Source organism: Aethalodelphis obliquidens, unplaced genomic scaffold (genome assembly GCF_003676395.1).
Source record: "Aethalodelphis obliquidens isolate GAN/ISIS:26980383/991018 unplaced genomic scaffold, ASM367639v1 scaffold43, whole genome shotgun sequence".
Taxonomy (NCBI): Eukaryota; Metazoa; Chordata; class Mammalia; order Artiodactyla; family Delphinidae; genus Aethalodelphis; species Aethalodelphis obliquidens.
Window position 1 is genome coordinate 15531108 of NW_020837987.1, and position 18582 is coordinate 15549689.

Consider the following 18582-nt stretch of genomic DNA (forward strand, 5'->3'; position numbering starts at 1 on the left):
CGGGCAAGACAGATCTTTACCAATTCTTGCAACCATGGTCCACTTTAAAAACATCATTCTGTGTGTGCTTGTCAGTTATACTGGTAAGATCTTATGTAACATAAATGTAGCCTACCACTGGTGTAGGCAAACTTTATCACTTTAACTGCTCGTATTAGAAAAAAGGGAAAGGTGTAAAATCAATAATCTAATTCTCACTTTACAAGGCTGGGGGGAAAAAAACAGCTTGAACCTTAAGTAGAATAAAAAAACTTAAACTGCTATATAAGGTTACTAAATTTGGTACATCCATAGCAAGACTGATTAAGAAAAAAGAGAGAAGACAAATTAAAACAAAGTGATGAAAAACTAATCAACACTACAATTCCTAAAGGCATTACAAGGACAACTTGGTTTCTATTTTTTAATGACAAAGCATATTTACACACGTCATAGTGAAATTGCTGAAAACCAAAGATAAAAAGTAAATCTTCAAAACAGCTAGAGAAAAAAAGACACATTAGATACAAGGAAAGAGTAATATGAATGATTGTTGACTTCTAACCAGAAACAATTCTGGGAGGCCAGAAGATACTAGATTCACACTTTTTAAATGATAGAGAAGCATTGTCAATTTAGAATTCTATCTCCAGGGAAAATATTATCTAAAAATGACTGTGAAATAAAGACATTTTAAAATAAACAAAATCTGAGAGAATTCACTACCAAAAGACCTGCAGAATCCCACAGTGAATTATAATTTCTATAATCCACTTGATGCAACCTTCTTGAGCATATGTAATATTTATAATAGCTGTTTTAACATCATTTTCTGCTAATTCTATCACCCGTGTCATTTCTGGGTCTCATTTATTTCTTATTTATCTTTATTCCTCTTTTTAAATTTTTTTTATTTTTTCATTTTTTATTGGTTTTAAATTTTTTGGTTTTTTTCTTTAAATTTTCTTCTTTTTTCTGGGTCTCTTTCTATCAACTTTCCTTCAGGTTTGTGGGTGCTATTTTCCTGCTTCTTGGCATACCAGGGTAGGTTCTAATTAGATTTCAGACTTTGTGAATTTTACATTACTGGTTGATGGACTGCTTCCTATTCCTTTTGAATACTATTGGGCTTTGTCCTGAGAAGCAGTAAATTACTTAGAAACAGTTTATTTTTTTAGTGGTTTGCATTATGCTTTGGTAAGAGAGTTCAGAGGAGCCTTTACTCTAGATCCAATTTGAGCCACCCACTGAGACAATGCTCTTCTGTAGTTCCACTGTGAGTCTCCAAATGTTAAGGAGGTGTTTCCATTCCAGTTGGTGGAAACACAAATTATTCCCAACTTTGTGCAAGCTCCAAGGATGGTTCGGCCTGTTCATTTCCAGTGGTTCTTTCTCCAGCCTAGGGAGTTTCTTCACATATATATGCCGATTACAACTTAAAAACTTGTGGAGGAACTCTAGAATTCTGACCTAGAAATTGCCCTCCTACTGCCCCTCCCCTGAGCTACTCAAACAAATAACCTAAAAACAATACTCACCATAGCCGTGCTTCTAATCTCATTATTGGCAATTAGCCTGGCCTATGAACAAACTCAAAAAGGACTAGAACGAGGGCTTCCCTGATGGTGCAGTGGTTGAGAGTCCGCCTGCCGATGCAGGGGACGTGGGCTTGTGCCCCAGTCTGGGAAGATCCCACATGCCATGGAGTGGCTGGGCCCGTGAGCCATAGCTGCTGAGCCTGCGCGTCCGGAGCCTGTGGTCCACAACGGGAGAGTCCACAACAGTGAGAGGCCCGTGTACCACAAAAAAAAAAAAAAAAAAAGGACTAGAATGAACTGAATATGGTATTTAGTTTAAAACAAATGATTTTGACTCATTAGACTATGACTAAATTCATAATTACCAAGTGCCTTTAGCATATATAATTATTATAGCTTTCACAGTATCTCTTGTAGGACTGCTAGAACTCTAGAACTCTCTCACTCTTTGGGCACAGCTCTCTCCTCTCCTGTCATCTGCCCCATGGATTGATTTCAGCCACACTGAATTCTACTAACTCTAAACTCTGTCTCAATTCAAGGAGACTGAGATCTTTTGGGGCTCCTCCTCCCTATGCTGTAGAATGGAAACTCTCTCCAGGCAGTAGGCTGGGGGGCAATCATAAGGCTTACTTCATTTGTTTTCTTTCTCTCAGAGATAGCTGTTCTGAGCTCCCTATTATCCAACATCTGAAGAAGTCCATTCACGTATTTTGTCTTTTCTTGTTATTTAAGGTGGGACGATATATACATCATACTGTTGAAGAAAAAGGTGTTGTTGGAGTTGGCTGTGAAAAATACTGGTCAGGATTTAGGTTCACTATGATATATGTGGATATATTAATTTGTGCAATTTCAGAATAGATACAAACGTATGTTTGGTAGTATTTCTAGCAGCATAAATCTCATATTCCTTTAGGACATTTAAGAGTTCTTTTCCAGTGCTGAGAATTTGATTTATACATTTCAAGAGCATTCCACGGTGTTCACATCTAACAATCAGCGTAAGATTCTATGATTAAAGAAAAAATGTTAATGTACTTAGATCATAATTACTTTAGATAATTATTTCTCTGGAAACATGTTTTTCCAAATTTACTTAAGGGCTAGGTAGGAATTTATCAAAGTGTAAATTCTCTGAAATCTAATGTTTTTGTGGTAGGCAAAATAATGGTAAATCCCACAGGTGTTCATGTCCTAATTCCTAGAAACTGTAAATATGTTACATTGCATGGTAAAGGGGAATTAAGGTAGAAGATGGAATTAAGTTATTTTAGGACCATATAAATCGTTTCTAGAGTTTTAAAGGTTCACATAGAGAAACCTCAGTATGGATTGTACCCAGAGCCTATCAACACTAGATTTAGAAGATGAAATTTGGCACTCCTGAGCTGATCAGTTTTAGGTTAGGTTTTGGATTCTGGGTTGGTCCCGTAATGGGCTGAGACATCTGGAGATGCTGGGATAGGATGAATCCATTTGCATGCAGGATAGACACGAATCACTGGGCACCAAAGGGTGGCCTCTGGTAGGTAGAATGATGGCCTCCCAAAGATGTCTACATCCTTATGTCTAGGACCTGTGAACATGTTATATTATAAGGCAAAGGGGACACAAGGTAGTAGATGGAGTTAAAGCTGCTAATTAGCTGACTTTAAGATAGGAGATTATCCTGGATTATCTGGGTGGGCCCAATGTAATCACAAGCATCCTTAAACGTGGAAGGAGGAGACAGAAGAATGAGTGTTGGAGGGTGAAAGAGTTGACCAGCCATTGCTGGCTCTGAGGAAGGAAAGGGGCCGCAAGCCATGGAATTTGGGCAGCTTCTAGAAGCTGGAAAAGCAAAGAAACAGATTCTCCTCTAGAGCCTCCAAGAAGAAATGCAACCCTGTGAACAACCTTGCTTTTGGCCCAGAGATGCATTCTGGACTTCAGAGCTCCAGGATAATAAATTGTGCTGTTATGAGACGCTGAGTTTGTGACAACTGGTTACAGCAGCCATAAGAAACTAATATAGCTGTCCTTCTACATTCATTATATTCTTAGGTTTTCACTGCACAATGCAATTCCTGGTGTTCAAGAAGATTTCCTTTATTTACAAAAGTCTTTCCCACTTTCCAAGGTAAAACTGTGATACATGACTTAGTTTGGTGATAGAATTTCCATTTTTTATTGCCTTTGGGGGATTTTTCTTCTCTATGAGTGCTCCCACATTTTACTAAACATGTCTTCCACCTTCAGTGCCTCTAGAGTTGTCTTTCTATGCTCCTCTGACAAGTGATAAGGTACAATTTATCATAAAAAACCATCACACTCTAAGGTTTTGGTCCTGTGGGAATTCTTTGATATCAACTGCAATATCACCTCTAGGAAAAGACTTCCCCACAAGAGCTGCATTTCTGCCCAATGTGATCTCACTGATATTTACTAAGCCTAACTTCTCACAGAGGTGTTCTCCACAACCACCCCATCCACAGCATTTCTGTCCTAAGCAAGCTCTGACACATAATGAATGTGGGGAGGATTCTTGCTCAAGACTTTTTCCCATCTCAGGTATCTGAGGATTTTTTTTTTTCCTACACAATATCTGTAACATATAAGACATAATTTATTACTGAAGGGGTTGTCACATTCACTGTATTTGCAAGGCTTAATCCCTGTGTAAATTCCCGATTTTCTACTGAGGCTTGACTTCTTGAAAAAGGCTGGTCCACAATCACTACATTTCTGTCCCCTAGGAACTCGCTGATGTTTAATAAGGGCTGGGTTCCCGTAAAAGACATTTCCACAGGCACTGCATTCATAGGGTTTTGCTCCTGTATGAGTTCACTTATGAATAAAGAGCTATGACTCACTGAGGAAGATTTCTCCAGCTTTGGGGAATCCACAGCTTTCTTTCTTTTATGAGTTTTCTTATGTTTGGTGAGGACTGACATGTGGGCAAAGGCTTTGCCACATTCACTGCAGGCATATGGTCTCTCTCCGGTGTGAGTCCGCTGGTGCTGAATGAGCTCTGACTTGCTTCTGAAGGCTTTTCCACAATCACTGCATTCATATGGTTTCTCTCCTGTATGAATTCTCTGATGCTTGGTAAGGTCTGACTTAAAAAAGAACGTTTTTCCACATTCCCTGCATTCGTAAGGCTTCTCTCCTGTGTGAAGTCTCTGATGTGCAATGGCGTATGACTTCTGGGAAAAGGCTTTCCCACACACATTGCAACCGTATAATTTCTCTCCAGTATGAGAGCGCTGATGTCTGTTGAGCCGGCACTTCCGGCTGAAGGCTTTTCCACATTCACTGCATCCGTAGGGTTTCTCTCCTGTATGAGTTCGCTGATGGACCATGAGCTGTGACTTCCTGGAAAAGGCTTTCTCACATTCATTACATTCATGGGGTTTCTCTCCTGTATGAGTTCTCTGATGTTCAGTGAGCTGAATCTTCCTCAAGAATTTTTTCCCACATTCATTGCATCCATGGGGTTTCTCTCCTCTTTCAGTTCTCTGATGTCTAACGAGCTCTGCCTTCCTGGAGAAGGCTTTCCCGCACTCACTGCATATATGTGGTTTCTTTCCTGGATAAATTTTTTGATGGTCATCGAGCTGTGACTTAGTGCTACTGGGTTTCACACAGCCATGGTATTTAATTCTGGTAAGAGTTCTATTATGCTGGAGGTAGAGAGATGATTTCCCATATCCACTGAACTCATCAGAATCCTTTCCTGCATATCTTCTATTCTCAATAACAAAACCTAAAGGTGATTTCAAACTTTTACAGTGTGGGCCAAAATTATTGTAACTTTGTGTTAAAGGAACAAGACTTTTGCATAAATCGAAATTATTTCCAAGTGCATAACTTTGCTGACATCTTTCCAAAGTTTTAATCCCGTTTTGGTTTTCTGTGTGCCATTGTATAGGGTGAATCTCCCATACTTCTTCTAGGAAAAAGAACAATGAAAACATCCATGATAATTTTAGGGGGTAAAAAACGGTACAAAAATGCCATGGTTTGGGCTAGCTCTGATAAGATCCCAGTCTAAGAGAAATGTCCACTATGGAAATGTATCCTATGCTCTGTGAAAAATGACAATATTGCATGCTGCAACTAAGGAGCTGGTGAGCTGCAAGTAAGGAACCTGCCTGTTGCATCTAAGATCTGGCGTAAATAAATAAATAAACATATATATATATATATATAGTGTGTGTGTGTGTGTGTGTGTGTGTGTGTGTGTGTGTGTGTGGTCTGTGGGCCTCTCACTGTTGTGGGCTCTCCCGTTGTGGAACACAGGCTCTGGACGCACAAGCTCAGCGGCCATGGTTCACGGGCCCAGCCGCTCTGTGGCATGTGGGATCTTCCTGGACCAGAGCATGAACCTGTGTCCCCTGCATCAGCAGGCGGACTCTCAACCACTGCGCCACCAGGGAAGCCCATAAATAAATATTTTTAAAAAAGAGACAATATTATAAAACAGTAAAAGGAAAAACAGCTATTTTAGAAACAAAGTTGGGCAACCTACAATGAATAAATATAATGTGGGCTGCTTTCCAAATAGAACCTCGCAAAATGGGGACAGAAGTAGAAATAGAACCACACTGTGACTGGAATACAAAAAAAGAAGATGGAAGGGATGGATCCATCCATCCAACAAACACTGAATGGGTTGGTGTTTGGGAATATACTAGAATATTAGAATAATATATTAGAATATTAGAATTAGTATGTTACTACAGTTTGACTAATATATTCTGTCTCCATGGAGCTGTCATTCTACTAACAAAAGAGAAAGAGAGCAAGAATCAAGAGGTAATCAAAGTAGTAAGAAAATTATAGAACATGAAAAATGGTATGAAGGAGGTGATAGAGTAGTGGAAGGTCAATCTTAGACAAAGTAGTCATCCTCGAGAGAAAAAAAAGTTAAGCTGACATCACAGGACTAGAATGAGCAATGTTATGCAAATAACTACATGAAGACTATTCCAAGAGGAAACAGGCAATGCAAAAACTCAAAGGCAAAAAAAACTTAGGCATGATAGAGAAACATAAGGGAGGCTGGCATACTTGGACTATTCTGAGCTTGAGGGAAGTAGAAATAGATAAGTTTGGAAAGGTCTGTAGAATTGAGAGTGTATAGATCTTGTAAACTGTTAAAAATTGGATTTTATGCTAAGAACAATAGCAAGAAGCAACCAAAAAATTTTTGACAGAAGTACAACAGGTTTTGAATTGATATTTCCAAAAGGTCACATGACTCATAGGAAGAATGAATTGGAGAAATAAAATTGTTGAGAAAACACACAGGAGGCTATGGTAGAGTTCCAGCAAGAGATAACAGTAGCCTCAGCATGGATGACTATCAAGGAGATGAAAAAATGTACAAAAACAAATTATGCATGATGGAAGAGGAAAAGATAAGTATAGAGGAAGGAAAGCTAAGACTCACCATCACAATGAACTCTGGAGGTAGAAAAGGGAAGAATCAAGGACAGGGCCTCAAGATGCGGCTGAAGCATCTGTTTAGGAGCTGGTGCCATTTAATAAGACGAGGAAGAATAAAGACATAGGTTAGGCATCTGTGGGATATCAAGTGCTCCATTTTGAGGTACACATCAGGTTTGAGATGACTAATACACACTCAAGAGAAAATATGATGTACTTGGCTGGATCTATGAGTGTGTAGAAAGTTTTAGACTTAAGATAAGAATTTTAAGTCATGAGTATACAAATATTATTTAAATATCTGGACTGCACGAAACTAAATGAGATAATTTAAGAAGAACGAGTAGAGAAAGGGGAGGACCCAGGACAAGGGCATTACTAGTTTTAGAGTTTGGGGAGAGGAATACGCAGAGAACATGAAAAGTCCATCCAGAGACATCAAACCGTATCTATGCTGATCAAACAAATAAGCAACATGGGTTTTAGTAACAAAGGGTTACAACTGGAAAATCAGAATGTAGGATCTACAGAGTGTGATTCCAAGAGCACTGAGGTAAAATATTCAATAATCGCCTTGTTACTAAATCGTTCCCCTCTCATTCTGACTGCACACCAAAATGAAACTTTTCTAAGACACCAATCACTTATTTAATAGGAATATTGTAGATAATACTCCAATTTTCTATTAGGTATGATACAACCTCACATGATCTAATATATCCAGACACACATATAACCATCTGAAATTTAAAAATAAGTCCTTGGGCCATCTACCCACATCCGATGTACTGACTGGTGGAAATACCACCTTCTTCAATCATAATGTAACTGTATATAGAGCTGCCCCATAAAAATTTCTGCAGTGATGGAAATATTCTGTATCTGTGTTTTCCAATATGGTAGCCACTAGCCATGTATGGCTGTTGAGCACTTGAATGTGGCTAGAGTTGACTACAGAAATAAATTTGTAATTTTACTGAATGTTAATTAAATTTAATTAAATGTTATATTTAAGTAGCCCACATGTGGCCAGTGCCCAACACACTGGACAGCACAGGTATAGACCATCATATCCTATATTTGCCATTATAATATGTTTAATATACTCATCTCCAAATTTTCTACTTTCCACTAATGCCAGATTCTTCCTTGATCTCTGTTCCTACATCATCTCTGACACCCGCCAATGAAGAGATTCTGAAGAATCATTCCCATCCAGGATGAAGAAAATATTCATCGTCCTTACCTTCCACTCATCCTAGAACTCCAAGCTATATTTTCCCATTGTTACAATTTTACCACCCAGCTATCAAGAAAGACTCTCTAGAACTAGCCAAAAAAGACAAGACAAAACCAAAATCACACTTTCTAAGCCAAATATTAACATAAAACCCAGAGTAATCAGCCATTTCTTTGCAGACAGTCTCCTATAGGCCAATCTATTAAGAATCTCCCACACTGCTTTCCTCATTTCCATCTCCAAAGTCTTCTTTTTACATTATTACTGACCGACAAGGCCTTCTGTCAACATTTTTACTTAAAACCCAGCTCTCTTTCTTGCAGAAATTATTTTATTATGCTTTCAAAAAGAAGCACACTTTATCCTCTCAACAACACTTTATCAAAGCTCAGTTTTCTCTGATTTTGTAAATCAATCCTTGTCTATACCTCATAATAAAATGCTAAAAATTTTAGAATTTTATGCACCTACATCAACCCTTTCCAACAGATTTTTACACTTGTCTTTTATTTCATCTGCATCTCCCTCGGAGCACATTAGAATTGTGGTTCTTCAATGACAGGGATCAAAGCAGAATTGCCTGGCAAGCCTTTCAAATACCTCATAGGCTCTGGTCACTCCCCACACCTAGCAAACCAGAAGCCGAATCTCAAGAGACAGAGCCTGTAGTTGGAAAAGGCTCCCACATGGTTCACACACATCCCTGATGAAAAGCAAAATTAAAACCAAAATGCAACAAAACCAAACCTGTTTTGGGGATTCCCTGGTGGTCCAGTGGTTAGGACTCCACGCTTTCACTGCCCAGGGTGCAGGTTCAACCCTTGGTTGGGGACCTAAGATCCGGCAAGCCATGCACCCAGGGGCAGGGTGGGGGACCACCAAACCTGCTTTCATGAAAGATGTGATAAATGGATGCAAGTGATACTGTCAGTGAATTATTCTGTGGTTACGCTAAGTAAGGAAGAATAAGATACAGACCCTTTCCTCTATATGGAAAAAGCCTCATACCAACCAGTAAAACAATACAATAAAATATACGATCAGGACTGAGTTAGTGTGGTGTAGATATGAAAACATATAGGAAGTCAGGAAAGAGGGAGTTTTGAGTGTGCACTTGAACTTCACGGACAGAAAAAGAGAACTCAGTTAAAGAAGGCGGCATCTGGATGTAAAAATGCAATATAATCAAATGCGCAGATGCCAGTCTTTGGGTTATTTGACATAATCTGTGGCATTCAGTAAAATAGATCACTTCCTCCTCTTTGGAGTAATTTTGTCACTTGTTTCCAGGACATCTTCTGACCCTGCTTCTACCACAGCCCAATGCTTTTCTTTTTATTTGGCTGGGTTTTTATCTTCTCAACTTTAAAAAATAAATGTGGACCTCTTGTTTTCTCAACCAACTCTCACTCTTCATGTTTTCTCATCAAGTCCCACTGCTTTCATGCCCCCTATCCACAGAGAAATACAACCAGAACCTCAAAGGGAGCTAAAAGAAAAACTGAAGTCAACCTATATATGTAGGAATTGGAACAAAGCAAGTCTATATCATCATGGCCATCAGGGGACCTGAGAGGGTGGAATTTCCAAAATGCATTTTGAAAACAAAATTCAATAGGAACAGCAGAGACCTTCAGAAATATAGAGCAGAGTAAATAGGAAAGACTCAAGGCAACTCAAAGGTGACCGGGCACCAGGGTGTAGAGCAGTACGGGAGAACCTAAATAAAATGCACATGGAGGAAAAGGATTCACCAGGAGGAAAAATGATCTCATTCCTGAAGGTGAAGGAAAAAGGATTTCACAGGACGGATATCTTGGGTGCAGGCAAAATATAGAATGAGAGGGCAGATCAGACTATAGAAAGAGAGGTGGGAATACCTGTTAGAGTGCAGAGAGGTTAAATCTTCCGTATATACGAATACACACTCTGATGGTGAAGACATTATCTGGGAGAAAGGAGGGCTCTGGTTTCACATACAGGAAGTAGAACATCATAGGGCAGAGGCCCTGGTGCCTGGCAACACACAGATGATTAGAGTGCAGGTCATATATTAGCAGGAGTCAGTGTGGGACTCTCCAGCAGAGAACAGAAATCTTAGGCCTTAAGAATGAATTAAACTTTTAACAGAAGATTAAAAAAAAACTAAAAAAAACAGAATCTGAAAACTTGGGAAGCAGAGGGTGAATTAGTAGACAGAGGTGCCCTGGGATACGAGGGGTGTGTGGTTTTCAGATGAATGAAGCTGAGGTGGATTGTCACGGAAGGATATTAATCAGCCTTTTCAAAAGGGATGGGGATATTGCAGAGGTAGGGAGCAGCGCTAAGTGCAAAGCAATGTGAACAGGTAGTGAGATGTATCTCATAGCAGGCAAGGTGAAGAACAGGAAGTGAGGCCCCTGAAGACAAAGAAAAGGAGGCGGCATGAGGGGGCATGCTGGGAGGAATGGAATCAGGTTAAGACCTCAAGGTCCTGGATGAGACAAACTGCAGTCAGATCCAGAAAGCTGAAAAAAAAGAAGACATCATCCTTTAGTGGCAGGCAAAGAAGAACAGCCCTGACAAAGAACATGCAGGACTTCCCTGGCGTTCCAGTTGTTGAGACTCCAAGCTTCCACTGCAGGGGGACGGGCTAGAACCCTGGGAGGGGAACTAAGATCCCACATGCTGCGCAGCATGGCCAAATAAAAAAAGAACATGCAGAAAGGTGTTAGGCTTATGGGCCACCAACTGGTGTAAGGAAAGTTCTCTAGACAGCACTTCAGAAGTATCAACCCTTCACTGACCAACTGGAATTTCCATGTCGTTTCTCCCCATCTTCTTGGTTGCCACTCACTCACCTGGACAAGTTTGACTCTGGCCTGCTCCCTCTACCGTCCATGGGGGTTCTCCTTGTTCCAACTGGAAGAGTGAATCTGGTTTGGGAGTCTGATATCCTGTAAATAGGAAATCACGGAACGCTTGGCACCAAGCATTTGAGCCTGGGGAAACTAGAAAACTGGAGACAGTTCTATTTCAAGGACCGCACCCTTCATACTTTGGTAAAGTAAAAACCTTTAACTTGGAAAGGGAAAGAATACACTCTAGAACATATGATGCTTTAGTCCAAACCATGAAATATTCCAGGAACCCTACAGATTTCACTAAATGAGAAAGAAAAGGCAACTGACTATGATGCTGCCTGTTGGGCTGCACCCTGCAGGCCTACAAGACCGTACTTGCCCAGCTTCAAAACTGAAGAAAGAGCCTGGAGTCAGCGACAGAGACATCAATGGTTTCATGGATGGGGGAGCTTATGTGTCTGAAGCAAGGTCCTGGAGTGACACCCCACCGTGTGCGGTAGATGGCGGGCAGGACGTGGCGGCAGTCTTCGCTGGGGGTGGGGAGTGGGGGAGTGTTACCAGTTATAGGGGAAATTGACGTCAGGTTGGCTCATTGGTTACCAGGGAAACCAGCAGAAGGGCAGGTTCCTCACCACCCCTATGATAGCCTATCAGAGTAGAGATGTTCTGGTCTAAAGCTAGAGAGATCAGTAGCTGGGGCCTGGAGCAAGGATGCATGAAGGTCAGTCACGTGAGTTCAGGAGAAGCAGGCACTGGTCAAGCAGGGGATGGACAGAGAGCAAGAGAACAGCCATCTTGGGCGGCCTGACCATACACTGCCCTTACCTACTGACACTAGGTTGCAGTAGTTCTCCCACATGACATTTCTGTACAGGTCCTTCTGAGATGGGTCCAGTAACTGCCACTCTTCCCAGGTGAAATGCACAGCCACGTCCTCAAATGACAAAGATGCCTGTAATAACAAATTCCAGTGCAATCCGAGGTGGAATAATATGATGTGGAAAATAGGGACAGGAACACGTTCTGCTCATCTTCCCCATGATAAATTATGTGCACTGTGACTGTGACTATTTCACATACCATAGACCATGTGTCTTAGTCCGCCTGAGCTGCTATAACAAAATACCACAGACTGGGTAGCTTATAAAAACAAATTTATTGGGACTTCCCTGGTAGTCCAGTGGTTGAGACTCCACGCTCCCAATGCAGGGGGCCTGGGTTTGATTCATGGTCAGGGAACTAGATCCTGCATGCCTCAACTAAGAGCCCACATGCCACACCTAAAGATCCCGCATGCTGCAACTACAGCTCCCGCAGGCCGCACTGAAGATCCTGCACATGGCAACGAGGATCCCACATGCTGCAACTAAGACCCAGCTCAGCCAAATAAATAATAAATAAATATTAAAAAATATGTATTTCTCACAGTAATGGAGGCTGGGAAGTTCTAGATCAAGGTGAATGCATGGCTGCATTCTGGTGAGGGCCTGCTCCCTGGTTTGTAGTGGGCACCTTCTCACTGTGTTCTCACATGGAAGGGCGAGGGATCTCTGTGCATTCTCTTATAAGGACACTAATCCCATTCGTGAAGGCCTCACCCTCATAACCTACACACCTCCCAAAGGTGCCACCTCCTAATACCATCATCTTTGGGGGTTTAAGATTTCAACATATGATTTTGGGGGGAACACAAACATTCAAACCACTGCCCCATGGAATTCTACAAGTTAGTCCTTTCCAGCCTAAAAAAGTACTAAAATAATATTTTCATAGAAATAAAAAACACTGTGCAGTAAGAATGTCTTTGTTTATAAGTATGAAAAATCTATCAATAATTTAGATATCCATCAGAGGCAGACAGGGTACACTATACCTCCATGCTATGAAATACTATGCAAACATTAAAATCAATGAGGTAGACTTATTTTTCATTTTTCTTTTTTAATTTATTTATTCAATTTATTCACTTTTGGCTTGTTGTGCCTTCATTGCTGCACGCAGGCTTTCTCTAGTTGTGGTGAGTGGGGGCTACTCTTCGCTGTGGTGCACGTGCTTCACATTGCAGTTGCTTCTCTTGTTGTGGAGCACGGGCTGTAGGCATGCAGGCTTCAGTAGTTGTGGCACGTGGGCTCAGTAGTTGTGGCACACGGGCTTAGCTGCTCTGCAGCATGTGGGATCTTCCCGGACCAGGGATCAAACCCGTCTCCCCTCCACTGGCAGGTGGATTCTTAACCACTGTGCCACCAGGTAAGTCCTCAATGAGGTAGTTTTAAATATACTGGTATCAATGACCTTCAATGAAAAAAATCAAGTCCCCAAATAGTATATACAGTATGATCCCAGACATGTGAAAAATCTTAATAATATATTCAGCTATATATGTATAAAGACACATTTCAGGCTGCTGTCAGAAATGATGATCTCCCAAGCCTGGAACCTTCTTCTATTACTGAAATGTTCCTTCTTCTTCTTCTATTAATGTAAATGTAAATATAGATATATTTTACCACACATCAATTATAGAAAGACACTGGTGGGAGACCCAAACTATTAATATTTGTTAACCTTTGGGTTGGGAGTTTGGCAAGAAAAGGTAAAACGGGATATTCTCTTTTGGTGCAGATACCTCTGTGTGCTTGAATCTCTTGCATGCAAATGTAGCCATGTATCATTTGAATAATTAAAATACAAAGACCAAACCAAGAATAATTGACTCTGACTTCATTTTTTGAACCTAGGGTTAAGAAGAAATAAAGGGAGAATTTTTGTCAATATCTGTTACACCAAGCTGCTCGCAAAGAATGGAACTTTCAGCTGTCTCCTGCCAAATCAATAACAAAAATCTGGTTGAGAGAATTCTTCTTCATGGAGGACAACTCAAAGGTCAAGCAGCCCATTAATTCTATTGGATAATCCAGGCTTTATTCCTGGGTAAAGCCAGACTATTAGAAGGCTCTATTGTCAAGGCACATTGCTTTAGAAGAATTTTGTCCAATTCAATTCTGCTCTGGCATGCCTAGTCCGAGGAGCACGATTAAGAAAAAGCCAGAGGAAACATCTTAGGCCTTTATTACAAAACTGATAATGAGAATTCTGTCTATCACAAAACGTCTCTGAAGAGCTAGCAAAAGAAATTTCTTAAGATTGAAGAGCGGACTTCGCTGGTGGTGCAGTGGTTAAGAATCCGTCTGTCAATGCAGGGGACACAGGTTTGATCCCTGGTCTGGGAAGATCCCACATGCCATGGAGCAAATAAGCCTGTGCATCACAACTACTGAGCCTGCGCTCTATAGCACATGAGCCACAACTACTGAGCCCACATGCCACAACTACTGAAACCCACACACCTAGAGCCCGTGCTCTGCAACGAGAAGCCACCACAATGAGAAGCCCACGCACCACAATGAAGAGTAGACCCCACTCGCTGCAACTGGAGAAAGTCTGTGCGTAGCAACAAAGACCCAATGCAGCCAAAAATAAATAAATAAATAAATTTATTTATTAAAAAAAAAAGATTGAAGAGTGGTGAAATGTGTACTTCCCCTAAAGAACTGGTGTGCCTTCTCCTCACAGACAATGCAAATCATGTAACGTTTCACATTTTTCTTGTTATAATGGCTGCCAAGAAAAGTAGACTCAAGTTCAAAACTAAGGCAACCCGAGGGTCTTACACAGTCACCTACCTATGCTCCAACATTAAGGACTTTGTACGAACTTAGAGCCCTCATATCTTGCTTCTGAACTTGCCTTGATTTTAAGATTACAGGCTAAATTTATTTTCCAACAGATCCTGATTTTTATCAACATATACTGTTCCTCATTTCACCAGACTTTTTTAGAAGCATCCACAAGTCCACCGGGAAACAAAGGATAAAAATCAATAAAACAAACCTCACCTGGACATTGATCATCTTCTCCAGTTCTTAAGAAAGGGTGTGTCGGGAATTCCCTGGCAGTCCAGGGGTTAGGACTCTTGCGCTTTCACTGCCGAGGGTGTGAGTTCAATCCCTTGTCGGGGAACTAAGATCCCACAAGCCGAGCGGCTCGGCCAAAAAAAAAAAAAAAAAAAAAGGCATGTAACTCTAGGGTGTGTTCTGGTGTTCTGTCTTCTGTCTCTGTGGGCCTGCCTGGAAGTTGTGGTCAGAGATCTCAGGTCAGGCTGCTGCCAGAAATGATGATCTCCCAAGCCTGGAACCTTCTTCTTCTTCTATTAGTGAAATATTCCTTCTTCTTCTTCTATTACTAGAACCTGTGAACTCAAGAGCAAATTCAATGATTGAGCCTGGGACCACAGCTCTCTCTCCCTTGCTATGTGGACTCACACTAAGAGAAGGCCCCAATATTTCATGTCTCTTTAACCTTCTGAAAGCTTTTACATCATGGGGCTGTGCCTCACAGGAAGATATGGAATGGGCGAGAGGAATGCCTTTTATTTTTGTAAAGTTGGAAGAGAGTGAATGTGGAAGAGGAGATGGGAAACAAAAACCAGCTCATGGTCTTGTCACATAGGTCCATTTCAGAAAAGATAAAGTACAAAAATGGTGGCTCTATAAACAACAAGGTCCTACTGTATAGCACAGGGAAATATATTCAATATCCTATGATAAACCATACTGGAAAAGAATACAAAAAAAATGGAACGTATATATATGTACGGCTGGATCACTTTGCTGTACAGCTGAAATTAACACAATATTGTAAAACAACTATACTTCAAAAAAAAATTTTAAAAAAAGGTGGCTCTGGAAACTGACTTAAAACCACCTGAGCCCACATACATCTAAATTTTCTGTTTACTGTACTGAGGCAATTATCCCAGTTTAAAGATCAATGTACTTAACAGATCACAAGCCATATCTTATGTAATCCTCAACACTGTTCTGTAAGGTCTTCATTATTATCTCCAATTTTAAACACCAGTAAGTTGAAACTTGGTCAGGTGAAGCGTGTTGCCCAAGTTAACACCCTTCCTCAGGAGCAATGTGGGAATCTGCATTCATATCTGCGCCTCTCCATTATGACACTTCCCTCTTCCAACAGCCTCACAATACAAACTTGTTCTCTTTCTCAGGCACTTTAAGAACTAAACTTCCCTGGTGTATCATACTGTGAGGGGGCCAAACAGTCACAGTTGCAAAAACAGGACCTTTGGAATCAGCTCTTGTCATATTCCCTGTGCACATCCAGACAGCTCCCTCCACACAAGGAATGCAAAGGAAGCCCCATCCGTGCCTCTGGTTCAATCCGTGGTTGGGGAACTAAGTCCCACATGCAGGAAAAAAAAAAAAAAAGAAAGAAAACAAAAGAAACTCACACTCTGAGGACACGAACACCATAAGGTCAATTTGAATTTTGCTTCCATCCCATGAGGCAGCGAATTATTCTTAAAGACTCTCTTGAGCTCTCCTGAATCCTCCACATCCAGAGAGCACGTCTCTGCCCATTCTCTGACCAATTACTGGTAAACATACTGGTGAACATGCACACCACCCCCATCTCCAATCCTGAGACCACTCTGTCCCAGCCCCAGCCCTTCAGTCTAGCGTCCCTGCAGTGCAGCCCAAAAAGAGATGGTACACATCTCAAGTGCAGAACTCCTTATGGATAGGAGAGAGGTAGGAAGAGGTGGTTAGGCTGGAATGGGTTGGAACTGAGATCTCTACTGTGGGAGGATGAAGGACCCAACGATTCCCAGAAGCTCCTTGCCTGACTTTCCCTCACACCCAGCAGATCAGAGCTGCACCAAATGCTCATGCCTGGAACACATCAGTGAAACTGAGAATAGCAATGGAACTACCCCCATTGGTAAGACTAATCTGCATTTCCTACCAAACTGAGGTTAAGGTCAAGTTCCCAGGTGGATGGTTACTGAAATAAAATAGGCATTTTCTTAACAAAGAGGGCAGGGATGTCAGGTTGGCAGCCAAGAGTAGCCAATAAATAATACGTTAGGGGGAAGAAGTCTAAATGGTATTGAAAAAACAGTTCATTAAATTTGGTACTGCTTTTGCTACAAACCCATAATAGGCTTGGAATGGAGTGGCTACTTTCCTTAGACTCGCTGGGGTCCAATAGATAGCCTGGGGAAATAGATAGCCGGCCTTTGTCCTGGGTTCCTGGCACACAGGTCCTAAAACCCTTGGAATCTCTGCAGTTACAAGAGTATCTTTTGTATGCTAATGAGATTATAGTGGCTGGCGCCCAGAACGACCAAGGCATGATTAAAGGGTTGAAATATTGAGCCCCATCACTGGCCCTCTGGGGAAGGGAGAGGGACTGGAGATCGAGCCTAACCATCAATGGCCAATGATTTAATCAAGCACGCCTATGTAATGGAACCTCCATTAAAATTCTTAAACCACAGGGTTTGGAGAGCTTCTGCGGTGCTGAACATTCTGAGGTGCCTGGAGGGTGGTCAACCCAAGTCCATGGAGCCAGAAGCTCCTATGATCAGGACTCATCTGGACCTTGCCCTGTGTACCTCTTCATCTGGCTGTTCTTCTGTATCCTTTATCTGGTAATATCCTTAACTGGTAATAGTAAAGTGTCTTCCTGAGTTCTGTGAGCTGTTCTGGTAAATTACTGAACTGGAGCGGGAGCATGGAAACCTCCAACTTATAGCCAGCTGGCCAGAATTACTGGTGGCACCCTGGGACTTGCATCTGACATCTGAAGTGGGGGCGGTCGTGTGGGACTGAACCCTTAACCTGTGGCGGAGGAGGTCTCTGCTGAATCCTGGTAGTGCCAGAACTGAGGTGAACTGTAGGACACCCAGTAGGACATCCAGGGAGTTGGAGAACAGGCCGGTGTGGGGGAAAAGTCAGGCACATTTGGTGTCAGTAACACTATGGAAAAAAAAACCCAACTCACTGATAAAAAAAACAATAATGAACAAAATCTCTGGTAAAAGGATATATAAAGTATAACATAACTTATGTAAACTTGTAAAACACACAAAAATATTACATATTGTTTGTACACACACACTTAAAAGTCCAAAAATAATCATAATGTAAAATTCCAAGTTAGTGGTTACATCTAGGGAGGAAGAGAAAGGAATGGAGTTGGGACCTGTAGTTGACATTTTAATTGTACATGTAACGCTTTATTTCTTTCCAAACTTAAAGAAGAAAAAAGGAAAAAGATTTAAAGCAAAACAAAACAAAGCAAACATTAAACACTTTATATGCTCAACTGAGAGCCAGTGACACTTTGTAAGCATTCCTCAGAGGGGGTGCAAGAATCACTGTTTTCATTCATCACTGGTCCGACCATGCTTCCAAATGCAATTAGAAAAAAGAATCAAATAGCAATTGTTAATCGTAGAAAAAAAGAGTTAAATAACCTTCTGCACAATATTACTATAGACCCAGAAAACCCAAGTAATTGAAATGGACAGTAATAAAAAATAAGAGTTTAGTTAGTGCTTGAAACTGACATGAAAAATGATAACACTCCTTTAGATAAATACTGTAAGTATTATATGATAGAATATTACTGGGGGATATTCCCACATTATATACTGAACATTTTCAAAATAAAATCGCTT

At 41.0% G+C, this 18582-nt stretch overlaps 1 protein-coding gene across 2 annotated transcripts in view; it reads right to left on the reverse strand.

Moving 5' to 3' along the window:
• Positions 1 to 1779: 1779 nt before the first annotated feature.
• LOC113605691 (zinc finger protein 577-like) overlaps positions 1780 to 18582 on the reverse strand; it is a 47376-nt gene continuing 30573 nt past the window's right edge. Inside the window, exons 2-5 of one of the 2 annotated variants that reach the window (XM_027079217.1) lie at positions 14930 to 15282; positions 11859 to 11985; positions 11031 to 11126; positions 3595 to 5451 (exon numbers count right to left, since the gene is read on the reverse strand). In XM_027079217.1, the coding sequence (XP_026935018.1) occupies positions 4094 to 5451; positions 11031 to 11126; positions 11859 to 11985; positions 14930 to 14944 (1596 nt within the window). In that variant the 5' untranslated portion in view covers positions 14945 to 15282 and the 3' untranslated portion in view covers positions 3595 to 4093. Of the gene's footprint in view, positions 5452 to 11030; positions 11127 to 11858; positions 11986 to 14929; positions 15283 to 18582 lie in introns of both variants that reach the window. The other variant, XM_027079218.1, reaches the window with a different exon arrangement.